At 38.8% G+C, this 16950-nt stretch overlaps 1 protein-coding gene and 2 non-coding genes across 3 annotated transcripts in view; 2 read left to right on the top strand and 1 right to left on the bottom strand.

Moving 5' to 3' along the window:
- The first annotated feature begins 14 nt into the window (after positions 1–14).
- On the top strand, positions 15–108 carry trnai-uau (transfer RNA isoleucine (anticodon UAU)). The gene is made up of 2 exons: positions 15–52; positions 73–108. It is a non-coding gene; the product is annotated as a tRNA-Ile (tRNA).
- An 805-nt stretch (positions 109–913) lies between these two features.
- On the top strand, positions 914–1007 carry trnai-uau (transfer RNA isoleucine (anticodon UAU)). The gene is made up of 2 exons: positions 914–951; positions 972–1007. It is a non-coding gene; the product is annotated as a tRNA-Ile (tRNA).
- A 966-nt stretch (positions 1008–1973) lies between these two features.
- The window catches only part of mrps5 (mitochondrial ribosomal protein S5), a 29550-nt gene continuing 14573 nt past the window's right edge, over positions 1974–16950 (bottom strand). Inside the window, exons 7-12 of the mRNA XM_087850064.1 lie at positions 7370–7460; positions 6737–6783; positions 5793–5850; positions 3901–3963; positions 3577–3713; positions 1974–2598 (exon numbers count right to left, since the gene is read on the bottom strand). Coding sequence (XP_087706190.1) covers positions 2374–2598; positions 3577–3713; positions 3901–3963; positions 5793–5850; positions 6737–6783; positions 7370–7460 — 621 coding nt within the window. The 3' untranslated portion in view covers positions 1974–2373. The remainder of the gene's footprint in view (positions 2599–3576; positions 3714–3900; positions 3964–5792; positions 5851–6736; positions 6784–7369; positions 7461–16950) is intronic.

The following is a 16950-nucleotide window of genomic DNA, read 5'->3' as shown; positions in this document are numbered from 1 at the left end:
TGTCAAACACAAAAGCTCCAGTGGCGCAATCGGTCAGCGCGCGGTACTTATAAGACAGTACACTGTAGAGCAATGCCGAGGTTGTGAGTTCAAGGCTCACCTGGAGCAAATGTGTCCTTCTGATGGAAGTCTGAGCTCTTTTTAGGTCCAGGTATCGATAAGAACAACAGGCATCACTAGTGTTAAAGAAAGACTCGGTGAGAGCTTTGAACTGTCGTCATCTTGGTTGCATACCCCCCCCCCCCCAAACAAAACAAAATAACCCCTAAAACTGATGTAAAAAAGTTTGCTACTTATGTATTGGCTTTATCAACCTGGAACCTACATTCAGTAACATCTGAGGTTCTGGGTCAAAAAAGTGAAGCCAGCGGTGACTTGTTTCTAATAGCCAGCCCTGGGTGACTCAGCATTGAGTTGTAAGAAGACGTCAGAATCTTGACTTGACTAATGCCTCAAGCATACAAAATCTAGTGGCGCAAACGGTCAGCGCGTGGTACTTATAAGACAGCACACTGTAGAGCAATGCTGAGGTTGTGAGTTTAAGCCTCACCTGGAGCAAATGTGTCCTTCTGATGGAAGTCTGAGCTCTTTTTAGGTCCAGGTATCGATAAGAACAACAGGCATCACTAGTGTTAAAGAAAGACTTGGTGAGAGCTTCGCTTTGAACTGTCGTCATCTTGCTTGCACCCCCCCCCCAACGAAACAAAATAACCCCTAAAACTGATGTAAAAAAGTTTGCTACTTATGTATTGGCTTTATCAACCTGGAAACTACATTCAGTAACGTCTGAGGTTTTGGGTCAAAAAAGTGAAGCCAGCGGTGACTTGTTTCTAATAGCCAGCCCTGGGTGACTCAGCATTGAATTGTAAGAAGACGTCACAATCTAGACTTGACTAAAATCTCAAGCACAAAAGCTCCAGTGGCGCAATTGGTCAACGTGCGGTACTTATAAGACAGTACTTTGAAGAGCAATGCCGAGGTTGTGAGTTCAAGCCTCACCTGGAGCAAATGTGTTCTTCTGATGGAAGTCTGAGCTCTTTTTAGGTCCAGGTATCGATAAGAACAACAGGCATCACTAGTGTTAAAGAAAGACTCGGTGAGAGCTTTGAACTGTCGTCATCTTGGTTGCATACCCCCCCCCAAACAAAACAAAATAACCTTCACGCCCCTTTTCCAATACCTGCAGTCACCCCCCCCCCCTCCCCATTTTTCCCTCCCTTACTTTCCTTCATTCATTTCTCGTTAGTACATGGGGATCTGTCCGGCCCGGGAGCCATCGCCAGTCTCCTTCGAGGCCTTCCCCAAACCGCAGTACCAGTTCACACTTCCTCATCCCCCATTGTTACCGAGGATGTGGTGAAATGTTCAGCTTTATAAAAGATTAAACTTGCATTTAGGCATCAACTGTGTAAAAATCTGACTACCGAGACAATGGCAGCCAGCAGTAGGCGGCGACTCTGTTTGCAAAATGAGTCAGGATTTCTGGAATTACTTTGTTCAATCTAACCCTAGTTTAAACTTTGCAGCTCAGTTTATATCACCTGGTTATCACTACCTATATCTGTAGTTCTAAGAATATAACCATTTTAACTTTGCAAATCATTGACTCCATTTAAAGGAAAAGAAAGACAGGTATGCTTTAGGGAGTGGCTTTGTTATTCATGACAAGTTGCTACTATGACTACAGGGTGGCACTTAGATTGTAGGTTTTGTGATGAACATGCACAAAATATGACAAAAAATCTACAATATTATTACTATTATCATTATTTTTTTTATCATTAATATATATTACTGTGCACTGTTGCCCAACAGACATCAAAAGTGACACAAAAATATAACCTTTGTTCAACACTTTTCAATTTCTTTGCTCCATTGTTGCTGTAAAACATAAGAGGTATCCATCAGCCTCAGCTAATCAGGAATTTCATGCATTACTAAATATATCCAAAGCAAAAAGGACAAAACCCCAGTGACTTTAATAGATTTACACTTTATTATTAGCACATGTTGTAATTTGCAACAGTTCAAAATTAATTCTCAAGAAGAGTCAGAATGTAAAATATTTCTTCTGCTGTAACATTGACTGTTACTATTTTGCATCAGTATCATAAGTTTGATATGGACAATGAAGTTGGTGTTATACTGAAAAAAGCACTGAACTTTAGTCCTCAGTTGAGAAAATAATGAAACTCTTACAAACAGAATCCATCACATGTTGAGACGTTAACAAAAACCAAAATTCTAGCAAACAAGTTCCACACATACTGTTACTAGAAAAAAACAAGTCAGATAATCCATTTGACACTATTGGTTTCCTTCAGTCCACTCAAGTCTCCTTTGGTCTTATCCAAGCATCAGCCTTCCCACGCATTACCAGATGGTGCGTTTGACACCTGCCCAGATCGAGCGTTTCAACCCCTGTGCAGCTCGTACGTCATCCCAGTGCAGCCGGGTGTTGGGAATCTCATCCTCTGACTCTGGGTTGGGTCGTGCGCCGTCTTTGGGACTCGCCACCACCATGGGCAGAAGGCCACGCTGTGACTGAAACTCTACAACATGGAGCTGCTTCTTATCAGCCAGAGTCTGGTGGGTTTCCTACGGAGAAACAGAAGAGGTAGACATTTTTATATGGAAACTGTTACTGGGGCTATGAACTTAGCAGCTTCTATAATATAAACTTTTTCCATAAACTTTTAGTTTTTGGAACTACAAAGTTAGTGACTTGGGAAATAAAATCCAAATGAGTATTTTCAGCAATATTTAGACAATTTTTTAAACATTATTTTCATAAAGTTTCAAAGCATCACATTTTTATAGTTAAAAAATGGCTTGAAATCTAAATATATTTTGACCGAAGAACACATGAAACCAGTGAAGTTGAGATAGCAAAAGAAAGAGAAGTTAGAGCAAAATAATGGTACCTACAGCTGCACTGACAGAGCTCGGGTGAAACAGCCATTTAGAAAATGTGCTGGATTTATAACAGAAGACATAACAAGAAAACTATTGGAAAAATAAATGCAATAACTGCTTCATCTCAAATGTCTTGTTTTCATCACCACTGAAGCCCCAAATTATAACTGAAAGTAAAATAAGATTAGTTGGCCAGAATTATTAAGGAGCCAGATATTTCCCCTCAGGGATAAACTGAGAAAAAGCTACAGGTGGAGATAATGTTGCAGTAACATTACTCAGGTGGACACAAATACAACCCCTGTCTAAACAGGCATCCATTTTCTGGGAGGTTAGCTGTACTTACAAGGTGATAATATGTCACTATTGTGTGTTCAGCATTCAGAAGGCCACCTGATATGGTGCAAATGACATCAGCAGTGAGTGTCCAGTTCCATTAGAGACCTTTACTGCAAGCCTGCTGCAGCCACTGCTCTATTTCTCTCTATTGTTACAGTGGAGTAACAGCCAAAATGCCAAAAATGATCTTTAAAAAATTAAGAAAGTTAATAAGAATCTGAACTCTTATGCTTTCATGAAAGTTTATGTTCCTGCTAAAACCTGTATGCTTTTCCAAAACCATAAAACCAATTTGTGAAAACGCCCCCAAACATTTCTTACCTGACTGGCTAATCCGGTGAAGAGGGCCCGGGTGATGTTCAGGAGATTGACTGATCCCTCTACTTTGCAATACATGTCTTTTATGCCGATCAGCTTGCAAAGAGTGATGACCGCCCTGTGGCAGTGCAGACCGTAACCTGCAGACACAGAAATTGTCAGGACACCACGGATATCTTAACTGCTGCTGAATGTGCAAACAGGTATCTTTCTGCTGAAAGGTCAACTGTACTTGCAACTAAGGCTGGTGGAAAATGTAAAGTTTTTTTCTTTTAGACTTTAGAAAATCGTGCAACAAAAGAGGACATTTTGGAAACGGAGATATACCTTTGTTTTGTTTTTTCATGCAGAGTGTCGTCCTCTTAAACTTGGAATCAAAGTCATGGTAAACTATTGGAAGAGAAGAACAACAGCTTAATTATACTAACTGGCTGCAGAGCAGAGCGAAAACAAGCTGCTATACTGAAGCATAATAATCAGACAAAAATGATGCCAGAAAATTGAATTTTTTTTTCTTTACAAGCTTTGTGCCATTTCTGAATGAAAGCACCTGTGTTTTGTCATGCATCTTTTCCCCTGCTCTCCCTCAGGTCTCCTGTTTCTCTACCTGCCCACCAGATGTCCTTCCACATGCCAGTATCGCCTGCTCACTGCAGCAGCTGTGGCTAATTAGTTATTCAGCGACGCACAGTCCCTGAGAGGGAACTGTGTGCTGCTGAATGAAGCCGATATTATAGCTTCAGGTTAAAATCTTGTCCTTGCGCTAAAGCGCTTTTACACACTTCACAGGACATTGTAGATGAGGAAAATAATCAGATCACATGTAGAGAGAGCTGATTTGTAGCAGCTGCAAGAGGTCCCGCTGTTTTCTGTCAAAGTGACAAAGTCAGAGCAGAAAGAAATCTTGCCAACTCCCACATCGGAAACACTTTTCTAAACTTAAGTAACTGAAACACTGAAATAAAAGTCTAACCTAGTTCAAACCAGTTAAAATGAGTGTGGGAATTGACTGTAATATCATCCCAGGATGTTTTGTTCTCTTACAACAAAGGTGAAAACGTACCTAAATCAAACACAACCAAACTCGCTACTGCCTTTAAAGTAATTCAAATTCAAACAATAGCCACTGTAAAATCAGTGCAGCTCACTGAGTATCAGACAAACAGATTGGCTGAAACCTTGCAGCAAATAAAACTTGAGCGATGGAGCAACAAAGGCGAAAGAAAATTAAATTTATCCAGGCATAATTGGAGCTTTGATACAATTATAACATTCAAAACAAGAAAGTAAACAAATGAGTCACACTGTCAGGTTGCAGATGGACACATAGGGAGAGCTGGCATGTGGCAGCATCATCTTTCCATGAGCCTAAAAACATTTTCTCAGTTTCCAATTCAAGCTGGTTCGAAATACAGAACCACAGATATACACGCACACAAAGACACTGACGGTGACACACATGCAGTTCTTCTGGTTTTAGGCCAGAGCTGGAAGCTAACTTTCTCCTCCGGTGGGCCAGCGGAGGCCGATGACTCACGCTCATTAATCTCTCAGGCTCTGCTCTCCAAAGAAGCCAAATTGAGTCTTACAAATGTAGAAGCAGTGCATTTTAATTCACAAACCTTTCTTTACAAATGAATATTATAGATCATATCCTTTGTATGAGTACCAGCAGGTAATGGGAGAGTACAGTGTTGAATCAGAGGAGTACATGGAGATAAAGGTGTTGAATGAAAGTGATGCAGAGAATAGTGGGAGAAGAGGGAGTTGTAATTCTAAATTTCCTGGTACTCATGTCTTCTTCAGTTAAACCCTTCACCAATGCTCCTCTAATACTTACATAAGAACTTACACTAAATTAAACTTTTTCACACCATCATGCTTGTCTTTGCATACTGCATACGTGGCATTAAGAAGTACAAGCAATTTTCAGGAAATGAGTTTCCTCGTTAATATGCAAATTAATTTATGCAGCAATCTTCTCCAACTAAGGCTATAATCAGATAGCCTTTTCAGAGTAGAATGAAGCATGAAATTTTGATTGTTCTATATCGTGTTCATCAGATTCTGTGCACAGAGACAAAGGCTGGCAGGCATGTAATAAGTTAACATAAGCGTATAATAACAGATGGAAATTTAAAATGTGAATAAACAGACCGCAGTTTTATGGAGGAAGAGAGGAAGAACGAAAGGACAAACGAAGATTCAAAGTCACTTACTGGTGTGGTCATTGTATCGTTCTATATAGTACAAGTAGTGGATGGCTCTGTTCTTGGCCTGCAAATAAGAGTTACATGATAAAAGACACACAGATTGAAATCCAGCAGTTACATTAATATAGGAAAATATATTAATACTATTAGTAGAGGCCGTGTAGTAAAGTCCTTATTATAAACATAATGAAACGCATGAAAGGAAGTCTTGAGTCTTGTCTCTTTAGATGCCATTTAGCTCACCTAATCGTCTAATGTATAATCATAATAAAGTGAGTTTAAATGTGCTATATAAACAAGCTTGATTTGATTTGAAAACCTGTTTATGTTGCAGGTTTCAACAGCAGTTACCCAGAAAACACTGTTGAAATATAACTAATTATAAATATATAACACTTTACAAAACCACAATATTACAACACCGTGATTGGTCAGCTCCAGTGTTGATCCTGGACCAACATCATTATGATGACACCAGCACGGGGATATCACATAGCTACGTGCACAGGTCCACTTCACACACGCAGACTGAAAATGATAACATCAGATTTCTGCATATGCTGATGTGGATTCTGTCACACTGAGTGTTTGCCACTTGTCTGGACTGACACAATCATCACCCCCTGATGTCACTTGTATATGCTTACTCAGTGAAATGGGCTTCAGAGTGTGAGGTCAATCATAAATTTGAATCTTTTCATGTGTCGCTTACCCTTTTCAAAACCTTCTGGTACAAAGTCTGTTATAGACGTCCAGCAGATGACGCGGTAACATCTCCAAAATCTTTCGTTTAGGAGATATTTTTTTAGCAGGACATTGTAGAGGAGGAAAATAATCAAACCTCAGTCGACAGTTATTTAACAAAACACTTGCTGGATATGTGACCTTAAGCTGTCCCAAAACTATAAACGGCATCTGAAGCTACACTGATATATGGTTTGTGGTCTTACCTTCCTCAGAGCCGTGTTCCTGTCTGCTGCTTTCCCCAAAGCAAAGCCTGGAAGGAAGAAAGAACATTGGTCTTAAAACACCTCTGAGTGCAGAGTGTGAAGCTCAGTGTAACAGAAAATGTAAAATTCATCATAGTATGATTCATTAAAAATTAAACAAGATTCTCTTGAAGAAATCACAGCTTGTGATGCTTTTCCAGTGTGATTAAACTAATGACTGTGAGTCTTTATGCTAATGAGCAATAACATGATGAAGTTTTTGAAAACACACTCTATAATAAGAGGTTAAGTGCAGGCGAGCTTCAGGAAAGTATGCAGAGTTTCGTCAGCAGTTTTTCCTTTTTTTTTGCTGCTGCTAGAGGATGAAAAGTGTCAAACCCATTTCCTGCACTTCCCCATATCGGCAGAGGCTGATTTAAAATAACTGTCAAAATCAATTTTGGCTCTGTGTCATGTCTACAGAATTCAAAACATGTTAAATTATGTTTCTTATCTCTCTTCCTCACACTATAATACCTTGCATTTTCAATAAACATGATTATCAGGGACAAAACGTTTAATAGACTGGATTTATCATCATAAGTTGCTTCCAGATTTTATTCATTAATTAATTAATTTTTTAGAGATTCAAACCTGCGGCTCCGTTGCCATTTCCCACTGCGACCAAGCAGCTGATGGACCTCTTTCTGCCTTCTTTGGCTGTCATGTTGAACACACTCTTCACCTACAAAACAACAATCATAAACAAACACTATCGTGAGCTCTAGTGTAGCTATTACATCATACACACTGCAAATATAAACATAAATAAAGATGTGAGATTTTTCTGCAGATGTGCTGCAGTCAGTGTGGTTCTGCTGGCTGTGAGCTCCAGCATGCTGTATAGCCTTCTGTAGCTCATTATGAAACAGCTGGAATGAGGATAAGCAACTCTATAACTGAAGTCCTCTGCTGGCAAACAACCCTGCAGTCTGGAAGAGAGTTTCTACCTCAAGTGAAGCGGTTCTAGTACCTTAGGTGGGACAGAGGGAGCTGAGAGGCAAAGCAAATCTCATAATTTATGAGCCCATCTACCATCCCATCGTTACCTGTGAGGTCTGGGCAGTGAAAAAGGAATGAGATCACAGGAAGTCATAATTAGTTTTCCTCACATGGGCTATGGAGTGATGAGTGAGAGCAGTAATGCTGCTCCTTTGCATTAAAAGACGCCATCTAACCTCCCTAGAGAGGCTTTTTATGCTGGAGGGACTGTATATCCGTTCTAGCCTGGTGCAAGTGGCCAAGGATCAGTCCAGCTGGCTATTTTGCTTAGTGTGCTGCAGCTGCAGCCACATTCTGGATAAGCAGCGGCAGATAATAATGACATAATGATATGTTACAACTGTTATTGCTCATTATAAACTCTTGCAATTACATACTGAGATTAATTTATATACTGAGATCAAATATCAGGACAACAAATCAGCCAACTACTGTCATCTGTTTTTATAGCACACATTTACTTCCAAAGCTCAAAAGATGAATGAAAACAGGCATTTGTTGTATAACTTCGGCGTAGTATCATTTGATTTTATGCATTTTGGCTTTTACGCTCAAGTCAATAACAGCCAAGTTAATGAACCGACAAAAACAAATGCGTGGAGTAAAACAGCTGCAGCTATAGCACCACAACAAAGCTATTAGTTGTGCATTTGTGGTCAATCCAGACCCGAATGCCTTCCCAGATTTAAGTGACTTTCATTGATCTGTTATGTAAAAGAAAGCGGCAGTCATCCATCTCTCTCTCAGAGGCACACACATATCCTATCCACACAGGCTGATCAACTCTAGGCAATATGACTTTGAAACACCAGGGGGCAGCATAGATCCACTACAGAGGTTTGAAAGAAGAGCAGGAGGAAAAGAAGGCAAGGGACAGAAAGAGAACAACAAATGAAACTAGAATCAGATCCAGCGTGTAAGGCTGCAGTTTAGACAAGATATAAATGTAGTGACAACTCTCAAATTCAAAGAATCTAATATGTGGGGACCAAGGATTAGTGTCACCAATTCAATATCTCATCAAATGTGCGATCACGTCAGAGCCTCCTGTTCTGTGTCAGTTATGTTGCTGAATTATGGCCTGACGAGAGCTCTTGTGGAACATTATGACGACACAGTGAAGTTGACCTTTTTCATACAAAATGTCATCACTTCATTACTTGATATTATTAGACATTGGTGTGAAATCTTGTAATAAGTGAATGTATTCGCATTATAGTCAAAAACATGCTCTGTAAGATCACACTGAACTTGACCTATGACCACCAAAATTTAACAAATTCTTCCTCAAGACTAAGTGACCATTTAAAAATCAAAGAACAAGAAAAAATGATGATTAGATGGTGAAAGATCTATTTGTTGTGAATGTTCTAAAATCTGACTCAAAAAATCCTGATGAAATGCCTGAATGTGTGAAAATGAAACATCCATTTGTGTGTGTGACATCTGAAAACGGATGTGTCTGCATCTTTGTCTTAATAAGAGATGTGCAAAGTACCAACACTCAAGGAAGCCTCACGAAGAACTACAATAAATGCACACGGAATAAATTCAGCTCAAAACCAAGAGGCACAGTGAAAAGTGATACAGAATAACCAGCGATCCCGACTAGTTCATTAAGCAAATTTAATTAAGATAATTATAGTGCTAATTAGAAAATATTTTTGGTCTAATTAGAAAATATTTTTTGTCATAGCACCTTTCACAGTACGTTTCATTAATAAAATGTTCATTTAGGATGACTCTAAATTAAAAACTGGATTCATTTTACCACTGAACTCCACAACAAGCTGCAAAAATAGAACAACAGGTACTTTAGAGTCTAGTTTAAGACCTGGTTCCTGGAACTCTCATTTAGGCTGTTTTTGGATTCAAAACCCTCCTGAGGAAAATATCTGACTTATTACTAGCTAAATGCTGTACTGCAGCAGTCCCCAACCCCCGGGCCTCGGACCGGTACCGGTCCGTGAGTCGTTTGGTACCGGGCCACAAGAGTTGAAGCTCAGGTGTGAAATGTATGGTTTTCATGGTTTTTATCAGTTTTCAGCGTTATTTTGTTATCGTTTTTATCGTTAACTCGGTTTTCCTGGGTCTTTTCACGTGTGTTATGAATAAATCTTCTTTTTTTCGGTGCCGGTACTAGTTTTATTTTGTTGTATTTATCCGCGACACCTTAAAGGCCGGTCCGTGAAAATAATGTCAGGCATAAACCGGTCTGTGGCGCAAAAAAGGTTGGGGACCGCTGCTGTACTGTGTTCACCAGCTTATCTCTGAATATGTCCATCAAACGCTTATGGAAAGCTTTATGACTGAAAAAAGGGTCTGCTGCAGCAAAAAAAGATGCTAACATACTGAAGAGCTGCAATATGGCACCCCTCTGTTGGATCATAACCACTAGCCGCCCCTTTCATATTGAAATCACTCAATAATTCACTGTTCATATGAAAAAACAATGACTCCTGTGGCTTTAAGCATATAATAGCTATGATGCAGTTTCCAATAACAGGCATTGAGTTGGAGGGGTTTAAATATTGACTATAAGACAATTCTCAAAAAGACACACACAGGTCACACAACTGCTTACACACAAGGTCTATATGAAAAATCTGTGTATCTATGTATTTTGACAGTTCAATACTGGTTTAAGCATTGGCGGCACTTTGTGTTACTTTGCTGCTTATGTATGGCAGTGGTTTGTGGTGTTCATGTTGCACTTGTGTTAGTATCTGTCTTATTGATGTGGAAACACTGTGGTTATTTCTTCAATTCCACAGTTGGATATTGCTTTAAAAGTATTCCCTCAACGATACACACAAATACAGAAATATTACTGAGGTGGAAAGACAAGTGAAGAAGCGATTGTACATTCAGCAATAAAACACCCATCAAATATTTATTTATTCTCTAGTAAAGGCAGAAAATCAAATATTAAAGCTTCCTTTGCTCATTCTGTGCGAGTGTGAATGAGAGGGGAACAATAATAGTACAAAAAATGAAGAACGTGACAAAATCCATTCAGCTGATTTTAAACAGACAAGAAAAATGTTCAATAAAAGAGTCAACAATTAAGCACAGATGCATTTACAGCATTTCCCACCACAGCCTGTGTATAGTATAGTATTTTCAGGTTGGAGCCAGAACCAGAACTTCAAACCTTGTGGCTCAGAGTTAAGGGGGTTCACATGCATAAGAATTTGGATGTGACTGAAGTGCAGATTTTAAGCTTAATTCAGGTGCTTTAACTGTTTAGATATTACTGCAGTTTTCATATGTAGTCCCTCACTTTCAGAGGCATAAAATTAAACTTGCAAATATAATTGGAAAAAAATCCTTTGGAGAAAATGATTGCCTGAAGTCTAGAATCCATGGACATCACTAAATGCTGTGTTTCCTCCCTGCAAAGTCTCCTACTACAGCTGCCTTCAATTAATGCATGCTTGAAAGTCATTGAGGAATATCTAATTTCTTTGCCTTGAAAAGCTTTTGGGTTGCTTTTGCAGTGTACTTTGGGTCATTATTATGCTTATGCTATCATCAATACACATTATGCTATCATCAATATCATCAACACACATGAATGCCCAGCTTCCACTTGCTATTCTTCAGCTCATAAGCCCATCATTCTAGTGCAAATTAATCTTGTTTTCATATGTCTTCATGCGTCATAAGACTTTGTTCACCAAGAACTACAAGTTCTTTCAGCTGTTTTCTGGCAAATTGAATCTTCTTGTTATTGACTTTAAACAATTCTGGGAAACGATTCATGTCATCATGCACTTTTAGTTTTATAGCTCTTGTAAGGTGTTTTGGTGTTGCTGATCTGAATAACTGAATAACTACCAAAGTTCAACACATGGAATCAACTCCAGCTCTTTCATCTGCCAGATTATAAGGGAACCAACCTCATGTGGTCAAAATACCGGTCAACTCTTCACTGACTTTCATGCCTCTCAAAAAGGTGGACTATGTACCCTGTACAAATACTTATAGACTTGGCTGTACATGATTATCATTGTGCTAGGTAAAGATCAAGGTATGATACTACATATATACATATATACATGATAATACATATTATGTATTAGAATTTCACATAAAGATATCCACAGACAACATAAAGAAACACCAAGTGGAAAAAAACGCAAAATGAAAACAAGCCATAATAATTATGAGCTAAAAACTGAATAAAAAACAAGCCAATCGAGTGTGAAATTGTCTGAGTATGTAAATGTATTCCATACTCCAGTGATAAGTGGCAACTCAAAAAAAAAACAGTTGTTACAATATGAGTGAATGCAACTCAATCCCAAGTGAAGGACCTGCCTGGCCTGCCTCATCAAGGGGCTTCTCTCTCCCTCCCCTCATGCTCCACCTCTCTTTCTCTGAGTCTTTCCATCTCTCTCTACACCAGCAAACTGAAAGAGTGAATTTAGCTAAAGGGCACATCATGACTGGTGGAAAAAATGTATTTATGAGTCAAGCTAACGCTTTGAAATGGAAGTCTACTGGAGCCAGCACATAGCACCAACTTGTTTCTGACAGAATGCATTCGAAACACCTTCAGCTGTGACTGTGAAACAGAGGTAAAACATCACAGAAATGAAGGACATTGATCCCTGCAAATATGAATAGTACTTCCTGCCTGCTTGTATGCATTTCCTTATGTTTTTCCTATGAGCTGCGAATAGATCTTGCACTAGCGCCCTTTCATTGGACTAACCCCACACCACCTCCAAAAAACAGTTCACCTTGAGGCTTTTATCCCTGTCAGAGAGCGCAAGTGATAAAATAGTGCTGAATTCCAGCAGAGGGAACTTCAAAGTCAAGATGCGCCTTGAGCGTCGCTAGTTACGTAACATACACTTCAGTAAAGGGTTTATAATATGACTGCAGGGCCACAGAACAAGGATTGGGGTCAGAGTAGGAGCAAACACCAAAACAATGAAAAGACAACCCCAAGGACACATGCAAACACATGGATGCACAAAAACAGTGACTTAACGACACCTCCACATGCCTCACATATTTTTTGCCCTGCACTAGCCTTTACAAACCAAAGGTGCATACACGAAATGCTCCAAGAAGTACATGCCGTGATAAATGCATGTACATTTTTTCTGCACAATGTGGCAGCGGGTCTTAAAGGGAGGCAGCAACATATCCTTCCTTACTGTTACTGTTACTTACTGTGACCAGATGGCACATGACGCGTTTCTGTAAATCAAAATCCAACAAGTTATTAACTCTCAAGTTTCAGCGTGACTTATGGCTGTTTGCAGCCAGTTTCAATTACAAGTGTGTCTAAAAGCCTCCAGTGATGTTGAGTTCTGGGCTTTACATTTGTCATTTGAGGTGAAGATGCAGTAGTTTTGAGGAGTGTTCACAGCAGAGCAGATGGGCTGAGTTTTTCTCTGCCGGATGAGCAACAGCATGGCAGTGGGAGGATGCTTCGAACTCGCTCTCACTTCTGTTTAATCTCTTATTTTCTCAATCTGTTGCTGCATGTTTTCCTATCTCTATCAGTCTATATGCTGCAGTGCAAGGGAGGAGTTTTAACCACATGAAACCAGAAGGTACTGCATGACTACAAAGGCCTTCTCTGACTTGCTCTTGCATAGAAACACCATTTTTTTTTCTCGAGTATCTTGAGTAAAGATATCAACAAGTGAATAGTTAACAGCTTTTATTTGCTCAGGCATAGCTACAATTGCCATAATTAGTCATACTGGTGCATAATTTAAACTCTGCTAGATTTCTTTGTGTGATTGTGACATGTGATGTGTTGAGAGCCAGATGGCCATATCTGAAGCAAAACGCTAGATTCACAGGCCTGTTTTTTTCTAACAGTGGTACGAAAGGTAATCAGCTCTTTTACATAATGAAATAACTAATCGTGAAAAGAGAGTGCAGTCATACACTATGGTAGATAGCTATTTGAATATTATAGCACTTCTTTGGCCCCTCTCCACTAAGTTTAATTAAAAAAAATCTTTCACGTATTTGTGACTGAGAAGGAGAAAAGGAAAGAGTTAAAATCCCTTTCTGGACTAATGTGTGTTTAAATGAGATGACGAACTGCTGTCTAAAGACTTAGCAAAAAAACAACATTTATAACAGTGTAGGGAACTGTGTGTTAGTCATGCAAATGACTCAGACATGCATGTTTGTGCTTGTGAGACTGAAGGGACGAAAATAGGAATAAATTACATATAACTGTAAAAGTATTTTTTGGAAATTAAATTGATCATATAGGGCGAGTGAAAAATTTGCTTTCCTATTCATTTCCTTAATGTAGAACATTTTCATTTGTACTATGTACTACTTCAGATACAAGCCACCATCATGAGATTAAAATGCACTTGGAGATCTATTAATTGATCCAGTAACTGAAGGCAATATTTTAAATTAGATTTGATAAAAAATGTGTCCCCCAAGGACTCTTCAAGCTTCAAGCTTTAATAAACTATGTGTTGCTGGGTCAACTTCAGTGAACACCGTGTTCCCAATTAAAAGAATCTAACTCCTCTAAATGAACTTTTAAAATAACTTGGTGATGTATGACTGCAAGCTATTATTTTTAAATGTAATAATACCTGCAAAAATGCAAAATTATCTCATCTTCTTTACTGTCATTTCTGTGGAAATATTAAACTGTAAATGAAAATAACAGTGCTGAACTTTCACCAGCACAAATCTATTAAATACTTTGAAAGCTAGAACTGCCAAAAGGTTCATTTTGACTAATTTACATTTTAAAAATCACTCAATTTATATGAAACTCCATCATCTAACATTTGACCACTTTTTCTAAAATTTGTTTATTTCTAATGTAGTTAATTTTGGAGCACATGGGATAAAAAGGAACTGCCAACAGAGTTACATTAACCCCAACAGAAATCAATGGGAAATGCTGCGCTCAACAATGTGGCATGCTCAGTTGGCTAGCAACATGTATTGTTTACAGAGATTCGTACATGAAGGCTGCTATATAATAACCTAGAGGTAGCTAGATGTCACCAATGCTTTGGCTAATTATGACTCTGGATGTGACTAATAGAAAATATATAGTGGAGTGTAGTTAAAATAAAAATGAATAATTATTGCATGACTGACTGAATCTCTCTGGGTATTCTGGCTTCTTCCCACAGTCCAAAGACTTACACTTAGTGGGGTTTGGTTATTGGTGATTCTAAACTGGCTGTAGGTGTGAAGTTAAGCATGAATGGTTGCCTGTCTATCTGTGTTGACCCTGTGACAGGCTGGCACTCTGTCCAGGGGGTACACCACCTCCACCCACCCTATGGTAGCAGGGAGAGTCAACCACAATTCTTAATTGGATAAGTGGAAGAAAATGGGTAGAAAGATGAATGGGTCGGGTAGGTGAGGGAGTGTGTGACTGGAAACATAAAGAAGCAAGCAGGTTGCTGGCTATGTAGAGAAGCCAAACAGAGCACAGCACAGAGAGTGGAGAACTAATCTGAGCAAATAAAGAGTGAAATGTGGTGCAGAGCAGCCAAACTGGATTGGTTTTGGAGTTGAACGTCAATGCTGAGGAAGGCTGCACGCTAGGATGGGTAGTGTTGTAGATTGAACAAGGCTCTCGGATAACATAATAAACACTCACTGATCGACTTTTACAGCAATTAATTATTTTAAATGCATTCCTTATTTTATTGTGGCCAACTGTGTGCTGTATAGTAAGTTACAGGCAATGACCTGCTTCACTTTCAACAGTATACTCTCCCTGGTAATTTGCCTAAAGATTTTATCATGGATCCATCAGCAGTAGTTATTACATCAGTAATTCCTTGGAGTTGCTAAATATCATTCACTTTCTATCGACTCTCTAGTTATTGCTGTTCCTTTGTGGATTCTTAAACATATTTCAACTTCATGATCTGTAATGAAATAATATGAAATCACACAAACTCTTTGTAAATCTAATAAAACCCTCAAAAGTTCTTGTTTGAAGTACTTATTTCGTAGGTCATAGTTACAGCTAATAGACTGGTACTGTTGCAGTGATTCTAGAGGTTTAGAATGTTGGTAGTTGTAGTGTTAAGAAACAAATAAACCTGCATTAGTAGCTTTTGACTTCTTTATTGTGAATTTCACTTTTGATATTAGTATGAATACATGCCTTAACAGTTCAGTGTGGTAAACAGCTCGAATCCAATTCAAAGTTCCTACAAAGTTTATCCAGCCTGCTCTCAGTTTACTTTCAACAAAACTTTCAAGGTTGTTGACTTCAGGGAGTACAAAGCAAAAAAGAAAAAGAAAAAAGAAACCCTCTTCTGACACTGACAACACTCCATCTCCGTTAATGAAATCACTGAGTCTTGTCCAAGTGTGTGCTGTACTTGGAGAGAGGCCATGAACATCACTTTTGTCTGCGTCGCTCTGACTCTTCTCCATTTTTTTCAGTTACCTCAGCTCTCCGTCATCCCTAGCTCTATTCTTCATCACACTGAGTGTGCCAGAGCCGTGTGCTTTAACTTAATGGGAATTTTTGAAGCTGTAGTTTTTAGTGTAATTGTACTGGATTAGATGATTTAGATGCATTTTGGTGCACATTTTTCATTTAATGATTCTCTGCAAAGCATGTCCTCACATACGAGCACAAATTATTTTTTGACTGCTTGGGGAGGTGGATGAGTATGAAGCGGGGGGCAGCAGTGATCATTTTATCTTCATTTTTTTTTGGAATTTTTGTAAGCCAGCCTTATTAATAAAAATTAAATTAAATTAACTGCCCAGTCTTAACATGAAAGTGGCTTTCTCAGAGCTTTTCATAAGAGCTGCAGGCTAAAATAAGGCAGGGTGGATAGACTGAACAATAGTAGTTACAGTTTTCAGCAGGAAGACCAAAATAGTGTATTAAAAAGAGCCTATGAGCTGAGGGCAGCTGTACAGTCAGGGGATAATTCAGCACTGGTTTGTCACTACTTTTAGTCAACATAGGACAAAGCAACCTTTGCTTTCAAACGACGTATTTTGACCAGTTTTTGCCTAAAAGGTCTGCATGGAGCCACAAAAGATATTTGGACCTTAAAGTGAAGGCAATAAAGCCTAGTCTCCTTTCCACATTACTAACAAGCACAAATAAAATCCTTTACAACATGTAAACATTCTACAATAGTATTATTTGATATTTAACTGGTATTTATCTAATA

The sequence above is a fragment of the Neolamprologus brichardi genome, chromosome 13 (genome assembly GCF_056152115.1).
Source record: "Neolamprologus brichardi isolate AB-2024 chromosome 13, ASM5615211v1, whole genome shotgun sequence".
In the NCBI taxonomy this organism is placed as follows: Eukaryota; Metazoa; Chordata; class Actinopteri; order Cichliformes; family Cichlidae; genus Neolamprologus; species Neolamprologus brichardi.
This window is presented reverse-complemented; position numbering and strand designations above follow the sequence as displayed.